The 9147-nt window shown below is 41.3% G+C and overlaps 1 protein-coding gene across 6 annotated transcripts in view; it reads right to left on the bottom strand.

Annotated features, from left to right (window-relative positions):
• The window catches only part of Grik2 (glutamate ionotropic receptor kainate type subunit 2), a 771644-nt gene that overhangs the window by 760991 nt on the left and 1506 nt on the right, over window positions 1–9147 (bottom strand). For 4 of the 6 annotated variants that reach the window (XM_029558576.1, XM_029558575.1, XM_029558574.1 and 1 more), the window contains exon 1: window positions 4399–5074. In XM_029558576.1, the coding sequence (XP_029414436.1) occupies window positions 4399–4513 (115 nt within the window). In that variant the 5' untranslated portion in view covers window positions 4514–5074. Of the gene's footprint in view, window positions 1–4398; window positions 5075–9147 lie in introns of those variants that run through there. The other 2 variants (XM_008822942.2, XM_008822943.2) reach the window with 2 other exon arrangements.

Raw genomic sequence — 9147 nt, 5'->3', positions numbered from 1 at the left:
CCATTTGAAAAAAGAAAGAAAGAAAGAAAGAAAGAAAGAAAGAAAGAAAGAAAGAAAGAGAGAAAGAAAGAGAGAGAGAAAGAAAGAAAGAAAGAAAGAGAGAGAGAGAAAGAGAGAGAGAGAAAGAAAGAAAGAAAGAAAGAAAGAAAGAAAAAGAAAGAAAGAAAGAAAGAAAGAAAGAAAGAAAGAAAGAAAGAAAGAAAGAAAAAAAATTTTTTTAAGTGTGTCCCTTGTACTGGTTATTCTTGAAAAGATTTTCCTCTCCTGCCATCCAGCGCATAGATGATTAGGCCTTGAAGGTTTTATCTTTTGCTGTCACTCCTCATCTCCTCCCAAGACTCAGTTTTCCAGCTTCCAGATACGAGGTCACTCCTCCTTCCCGCCCACTTTACCTCTCAAAGGAAGAAAGATTTCTTTCAAAGAACTTGGGGAGAGTGGAAGCTTCCCTGTTCAGTTCCTTCACTCTCGTTCCTCAACGGTGCAGTGCATCTGCCACCTATCATTATATCCAACAGCATATGAGATGTGAGATGCCCAGAAAAGTCGAGGAGTTTCCGCAAGCACCCCTCCCATCCCCTCCACTGTGTGAGTTTTATCTGGTGGGCCCCTGTTGAGCTAGGGCCTGTACTAGGGCTTGTGCACCAGGAATGCGCAGCCGGGTGGAGGGTGGGTGGCCGGCTACTTTGCAGTGCCAAGCTAACCAAAGCGCGTCAAGTCGGAAACCTTTTAACAAAACCGTTCCACCCGCTAGCTTAAGAAATAAATTAGGTCAAGACATCAGGTGCTAAGAAGTGGCCGCTCACAGGAAAGGATTGTTTTGGAGAAACTGCCCAGGAGTTTCAAAGTTTCGGTTGATGTTCGTGCTCCTGGCATCCTAAATTTCACTTCAAGTGTACTTTGAATAGTAATCTGACTCCAAAGATCAGAAACAGTCAGTAGTAATCTGGCATGTGGTTACTTGAAGAGGATGCTCAAACAAGCCAAAGCACTAGATGAGCCGGAGGCCAGCCCAATGCGAAGACTGAGCCTCTTCTCAGCTTGCGCGTCCTAAGGGGAACTAGGAAACTACCAGACCCAGAAGCCTGAACACGCTAATTTACTAAAAGAAGCATTAGGGCTACACCCGGGCGGACTGAAAGATGTCGCCCTATTGTGCCGGGAGTGGAGCGGAGACGCCGCAGGCTGTGGAGGAACAAAGGTGCCTCATTTCCATATCGCAGAAGCGCGGCGGCGGGTGATAGGGCTCAAGAAAGACCTCGGGGGGCAGTCGTGGGCGCTGCGCCCAGGATGGAGGGCTGCAGACGTCTGACCTGACCCGGAGTAGGAATCTGACTTTCTGCGGTACAGCTAACACCCGTGGAAGGCAAGGTCCATGGGCGGACATCCAGCAACCAGGAGAGGCCAAGTGAAGTCTCAGAATCCAAAGCAGTGGAACCACTGAGAGCCAAGTCAAGATGTTCCCCCGACCCCCCACGGCCAGTAAGTGACACCTGGCCAACCCTCAGGTGGCTTTCTTCACTTCCTCACAAGGCCCTACAGCTTTGGGAGGCACCCTGGGGTCAACTCTGGAGATGATTTGCCAAGCTGCTCCAAAAAGCACAGGCCCAGCGCGCAGCCTGCAGGAAGTCAGGCCTAGGGCAGGACAGACCACGCCCCGGTGCAGCTGCAAAGTTTTCGCTGGCACTGTAGTGAGTCACTGTGCCCAAGTCTGAGGCATGATTTGCGCAATTTCCGCTCTGTTGCTTGAAGGCGGGGGGAGAAAGGTGGAGAGGGAAGTTGGCGGAGAGAAGGCAAAAGACAGAGCAAAAAGGCAGGGAATGGAAGGGAAACCAGAGTAGGCAGAGCTGAGCTGGAGGGAGCTCCTTGCTCTCCAGACTGTGATAGGAAGAGGAAAGGGCAGGTCACAGTAATATTTGGAGCAGGGGGAAGGACAGCACAGAGCTTATAGGCTGAGTTTCCACCAGCACTGGGGAAAAGGGGCTGGGATGGCCAGCTGTCAGGCTTCACGGTTGCCATAGCGCTGCGCAAAAGCGCCAGAAGCCTGGCAGCTCCCAGCCTTTCCGTTGAGTGGAAGATGCAGCCTCACTTTAAGCTGCCTGCCGGGAAAGGCAAGTAGGGAAGGCAGTGGCTTTCACCCGCACCGGGCTACCCATCACCGCCAAGGGGCAGCTGTCCTACTAGCAATTACAGTCCTTCTCTTCCAAGGCCAGAAGCCAGGTATAGTACACTGGTTCAACTTTAGAACCAAAATTGAAAATAAACATTCATAAGAGGTGCTTATACGAGCTTAACTAACCATCCAATCCACTCAAAACATGTTTACCCCAGAAGAAAAAAAGAATTCCCACTACAGCACCAAAATAACCCCAACAGGGAAATAACCCAATGATTACAGTTGTGCACAGTCCTTCCCGGAGAGTTCCGTCAGATTTCAGAGAAAATGGATCTTCACGTGGAAGACGTTTGAAGCTCATGTAGAAAATAGCAGGCTATCTAGAAATTAGGCTGGAGGTTTAGGGCATCAAGAGACTGGTCTTTGCCTAGGACTGTATTTCTTAAGAACATTCTTAGCATTGGTCTAAGAAAATGCTTTTGTGTATGTGTCAACTCTTCCGGAAAGCTACTACACACTGCCACTGATGCCAAGATTTTTAGTATGAAGATATGAAATGATCAGTGATTGGAACAATCTAATGATTCAGCAAATATTGTGCTGCATGACCAGAGTAGTGAGTGATAATTAAATCTTGAGAATATTTGGTGGCAGTTTTCAGGACCCAAGTCTTTTTTTCCCACCCATTCACTTAACAATGTACACTCATTCACAAATATGCATGAGAAGATACATAGGGAACGCACATAAGTGTGTTGAATTACTATTTCCCATGCTAGAGGCCAAACTATGAAACACCATCTACATCTTCATACACAATTCTCAGTAATATAGGAACTTCTTTAATCCTGTCCAAAGAAACAAGCATTCCTGTGGATGCTTGTTGCTAAGAGCAACATGCTTAAGTACCAGCTACAGACATAAAGAAAGCAGGAGTGCCATAGGAATCTAGCTATATGCTATTGTCTTTTCTCATTACCAGTCTTCTTGACTCTAGGAGAGGAGGCTACCTTTTCAAATAAATGTGAAAGTATTCCTATCTAATTTCCACAAAGCATGGGAAAGATAGTGAATTTTATCATTAAAAAATATCACACAGGAAAATGGGAAATGTTCTTGGTGTTACAGAAGACTCAGGCAATCCCTGCTATAATTAGACTGAATAACTTAATGCATCCACTTTTATTTCAAAGACACATAGTTGCGATTATATGGTTTCCTGCCTTCTGTGCTCCAAATCCCCTTGAACTGAATAAGGAGGTACCCATAGTGGGAGCTTTTTCAGAGGACTTTCTCCTCTCTTCCTACTTTAGGGAACTTCCTTAACTACAATTACAATGGCCATGAAGAGTAGCTAGGCATTTCCTATGCTTCACTTCCTTCAAGCAAATCTCTTGACCAGGGAGGGATTCCTTTAGATTTTCCTTCAAGTTCCAAAGAAGTCTGAATTCTTAAGAAAGCTCTACATTCTCCTCAAATGTAACTATCATTGTCTTTTATTGTGTTTTATCCATGTCAGAGTGAAAAAAAGATGCATTTAGACCAACACACACACACACACACACACACACACACACACACACACACAACTCCCCTCCTCCCTCTACCCCCAGTTACTACTGTTCCATTTATTAGTTCTGGACTCTTGCAGAAAAAGCTGTGAAAGGGAACTCAGCACATTAAGAACAGAAACAAACAAGAAACCTGTCCTTACCGCGCTATTTCACCGCGCTATTTCGCTCCCACTGAGCAATGACTTCTCATTGCCAAGCCTGGAATTTTATATCAGTTTTTCTTATAGTCTTGCATTTCAGTAAGACCACCAAGGACGGAAAAGATTAAATTGACCAATAAGGCTGTCTTACAAAAGAAATCAAAGGGCTGGTGCCTTTGGTCTGGGCGGAAGCGGACAGACGCAACTCAAGAGTTACCAGATACTAACTCATCTGCGCAGGCTGCAGGTTTGCAAGCCCGGGTGCTCACTTTCTCTCTGACCGCGCCGCCCTGACAGCAGAAAGGCTCCGGGAAAGACCGACAGCTTCGAGTCTGGCGGTGCCCCTGGAGTCACCACCCTCTTGCACTGGCATCCCCTCCACCCTCCCGGGGCTGAAAATAAAATGAAGACAGAGGAAATAAATGAAAGCAAGGGGGCTCTTTAAAACCCGGGAGGGACTGAGCAGTAAGCAGGTTGGGAAGCGAGCCCACGCCAGACAGATCCAGCAGCCTGTTTACATCCGGCTCTCCTCGGAGCCCACCAGGAGATGGGGAGATAAGAGGATTCTTACCAAATCTTAACACATGTGTGGTTCCTTGCGAATATCCGATCCACAGTAAGCAGAGCAGGAGTTTAATGGAGCGCCTGAAGACTAGATTACTTAGAACCGGGGAAATAATCTTCATGATGTTTCCTTGCCTGCGCGCGTGGCACCCACTCCCCCGATCTAGCGTTAGGCTCCGGGCTTGGGCAGGAAGGAGGATGAGTCGAGTAGAGACTGCAGACGCGATCACGGCATGGTCACAGACAGAGGAAGGAGTCTTCGCTTCCCAAACCCATTAGCAATCGCTGCATGTTCTTCACTCACTGCGCCAAGGAGCTAGCTTCCACTGCAAGGGATGGTGGGACATCCATGTTAGTCCGAGAGCATCCGGGAGAAATCCAACACGCACAACCCACCACGACCCCCCACAAGGTCCGGCAGCACGAACCTGGGGGAGCACAAGAAGAGGAACATCAATAGGAAGTCCAGCCCTGAAAACCGACTAGGTGTCCGTAGCGAGCCACAGTCCCAGCACAAAAGGCGCTTTGCTCGCCAAGGTTTCGGCAGGCCCTTACTCTACTGCACTGCTGCACAGCTTCTGCCTTGAAGCCAAGATTAAGTGAGAAAAATTGAGATAGCTGCTCGTCTGTTAAGGCTTCCTACCAGAGAGCTTCCCGGTATACATTATGCAACCAATCTGATAGCCCGCTTTGAGTTGCGAAAACGGATTTATTTACGTGATGAAAATTGCTTTGCTTTTCAGTAAGACTCAGCTAAGAAAATGATGTATGCATGCTGACTTCTTACAATCAACTGATGAATTTTAATAAATGAATAAGGCAAAGCCACTCTGCCTAGGAGTGGTAGAAAAAGGAAATACTCTAAAACAGAAATTTGCTGTAAATCTAACTAATTTGCTGTTAAGTCGAAGGAGCCTTATACTTTTTTATTAAAATGGACTGCAGTTGGAAATAAAAGTGTGGTCTTTAAAAAACTTGAGTGGATCATTCCTTGATTACTAACTAGGAGTAGAGAGAAATTTCCTCAAGCACACTTTTGGGGGAAAATGTGGAATTAAAATGAGAGAATCATTTTTCTCACCCAAATTTTAGATCATCTAAAATAATGGAGCATATATAAATGGCAGTGATATCTGAACTACCACAGCAAACTCTATCCAGAGGCTTTTGTTCTCATTTTTTTCCTGTCTTTTTTTTTTAAATTTTTTCCTCTACAACACGGAAAATAGGATCATATTTTGAACAACATTAAGTAAGTGGTATAGTTTTGTCTAAATAATTTTGTTATTGGCTAATTTTCTGATGAAATATTTAGAGTCACCTCCTCTCTAAGGTTTCATAAGTAGAAATTCATTCAGGTAAAGAAATGTGTTTTTCTTTTAACATAAAGACATTTTTGTTGAAATAGCATGTTGCCCATCAATTAAAACTATCTCCAAATCTACTACTACTATTTACATTAGTAAGTAAAGATAATATGGACAGCAATAAATATCTGACTGATAACATTTGAACATTATTAAGAAGCACAGAGAACAAACTGTTGAACTTGTATTTTACTATTAATCACTTTTCATAATCAGAAAATAGGGCATAGGTTAAACATTATGGAAAATAATGGGATTATATAATATTTGAAGATTATCTAATTATAAAGTAAGGAGTGATATGAGAACTTAAATATTTAAGTGCTTATATTACTATTGTCACATTTCTTCCAAATAGCAAGAGGTACTCATCTCATTATAGTGATCTTGTTCAATCTATATATTTAAAGATGTTACAATGATGATTTGAAAGAATCTACATTTTCCAAAGCATTAAATGGCATCTTTTTTTAAAGATGGAAGCATAAGTGCAGTGTCAAAAGTAAGTATCATGAATGGCTAGTCTGCAGTCTAGCAGGCGATTCAATCAAACAATTCAACTATTTGAGCACTTTAAAAGGAACGCCTAGTGCTGAACCAAGGGTATATAGCGACTCCTTCAGTCCATATTTGAAATATCACTTGTAAAACGTGTACAGTCCAACATGTTCTGTCTTGCATATGCTGTCTCATTTATTACATTCTAGTTGTTCATTTTCTTTTTTATCCTAGCAGATATAATAATTACTGCCATGGAAAATACATATTCTTAGCTGTTTTCATTTCCCAATATAATTGATATCTACTACCCGAAAATAGCATATTCCATTGTAGCTAATCAAATTTCTGCAATTTTTGCAATGTAGCTGACATTTTGTGGAACCCGAGAAAACATATTTTACCACGATCTCTTATTCATGAATTTTTTACCACAATATTATTTGTTATAGCATTTTAATGTTTCTACTTCCAAATAGCATTCTCAACTATGTTTATGGAGTCATTGCTGAATGCCTATTTGGAAAACTGAAAGATTAAGCTTTTAGATTCAGACAAACTGTAAAGTGTCTAGCATAAATTTTTCCTACTAATTAGCTCAGATGTTAAATTGGGTTCATTTACTTCCAACAGCTAAGCTAAAAAGACTTAACACAGCAGACCCCAATTCCACCTGTCTAACTGAACTTCTGCAAGACTGAGAAATGACCTTTTTTCAGGACCCTGGACAGTGCTTCATGGATCATGTGCCATCCGAAGTGACCTTGTTCATATTTCTATTACACAAAAACAAGTAATTTGAATTATTGCAGAACACCTGGTCAAGAGAACATCTTTGTGACCTGTGCTGAGTGTGTTTTTTAGTGCGAATAACAGATTGCTTAATGTACCTGAGATGTATTAATAGTGATACCTTCCCAGGGCATACTACTACAAAAGCCACTTAAATTCACTTTGAGACTTCCTGTGAGCACTAGACAACTTGTTTCTTGGTACAAAAAGAATTAGCCTGAAAAAATTCAGTATACTGAAACATGTTGACAATATTCAGTGGCTAATGATATTTCTAAAATGCACAATTAATTATTATTTTCAATGGTCCACCTCCAGATTTCCATCAGTCAGGAGGGAAATCACATTGATTACCATTCTGTCTTATTAAGCCTCACTCTTCAGACCGACAGCAACAAAACACACTACATTTAACTTCCAAGTACAACTAAATGATTTGGTGGTGAAGGAGATGCCTTACTGTAGCTCTGTATTCAAAGAATTGCAAGTATCTTCCCAATATTGACACTATCATGACAGGGTTATATAAGGATTAAAAGCATTAAACATTATTTTACTGACCATAATTAATGCTCTTAAAAATTGTGTCAGTTCTATAATTTGCTCATTTCTTTTGAGAAAACAAAACCAAACAAAACCACTATAGTAGGATATTTGGTGATCATCTGTATTTAGGAATAGGGAGGACTGTATACTTCATGAACTTTATAGCTAAAGTTCTGTAGGTTCCAAGGTCAAAGCAGAGACGAAAATCTGCAAACACATACATATATGCTCACAGACAGAGACGGTATGTCTAGAAGTGAGCCTTGAAAAAATATCACAGGAGCTGCTTTGAAGAACTGGGAAGCCAATGATAAATAATAAAAGAAGAAACTACATGTTATATTCATGCAAAGCTTGTTCCTTCAACAATAATAGAAACATCAACAAAAGCCATTAGCTTCATCTTTCACTGCATTTTTGTATTCCCTGACACTGGAGACCTCTTATTCTTGGGCACTATTACTTGTGAAGCAATTTTAGTTTCCTAGTCTCTTGGTGAAAATGAATTTTACTCTAGTTAGATGCCACCTGCTGGGGCATGCACAAATGTATAATAATCCTTATAACACAACATTTAAAAAGACAATGCTTATACCTTGTGCTAGGAACAGCAAATGTTTATTCCAGAGCAATCCAAATTCCAAAGCTGTTTCTAAGGTTCCTCCGTGCCATATGTGTAATGTATTTTCATTTTCTCACACAGAAATCCTACAAAGATTCCGCTTGCCTTCTCACTGCTGTCCTGCTGTTATGTGACATTTGAGAAACCTCATCTTATAGTAGTGCCTAACCTATTATTTCATGCAAGTAGCCTGTTGTATTGCAGCTTAACTAAAATAAACAGGCTGTTCACTCATGACATTCCAGGAGCCCCAGAATAAAGTCAGAGGCTGAGATCAGTTGAAACCACGCGGTTGCAAGTCACCTCCATGACTAGTATGCCATTGCTTATGATTTTAAACACATGTTCATCTGTTCTACTAACATTCTGCTAGGTTGATAGCTAATGATTTTATAAATTTAATTATTTAGGTGCTGAAAAGGCATCTTAATTAAGAAGTTGAAAAATAGATTTGTGTATCCTGGAATCTTTTTTCTTTTAAATTCAGCTTGTGCAAGCTTCGATGGATTTAAATAAAACAAACGAGTTTTTTTTTTTTTTTAAGCACAGAAACATTCTTCTGTTTCAGCTCCCCTTATACATTTCAATTAGTTTAATTCATAAGTCTCTAGGGTTACTGGAAGGGAGTTGATAACCTTCCTTGAATGTTACAGGAATGTGTTCTGCAAAGTTATGAAGTAATGAACTAAGACAAGTTCAGATTGAAATACAATTACATATCTTCCAGCAACTGATTTAAACTGCAGACTGATTTAAATTAATTACTCATCTCTTGTGAAATGAAAATAACCCATAATTTTTGATGACAGAATACAGTATGATGATGAAGAAACCAAGAGGTACCCATTCTTAATACATGTTCTCCATCCCCTAATATCTGAGAAGCACCAGATCACTTAATCATTCAGTTATGTTTGGTTTAATATCTCTC

The sequence above is a fragment of the Nannospalax galili genome, unplaced genomic scaffold, assembly GCF_000622305.1.
Source record: "Nannospalax galili isolate Female #2095 unplaced genomic scaffold, S.galili_v1.0 scaffold448, whole genome shotgun sequence".
Lineage (NCBI taxonomy): Eukaryota > Metazoa > Chordata > Mammalia > Rodentia > Spalacidae > Nannospalax > Nannospalax galili.
Note: the sequence above shows the minus strand (reverse complement) of the source record. Positions and strands in the feature narration are given on the sequence as shown.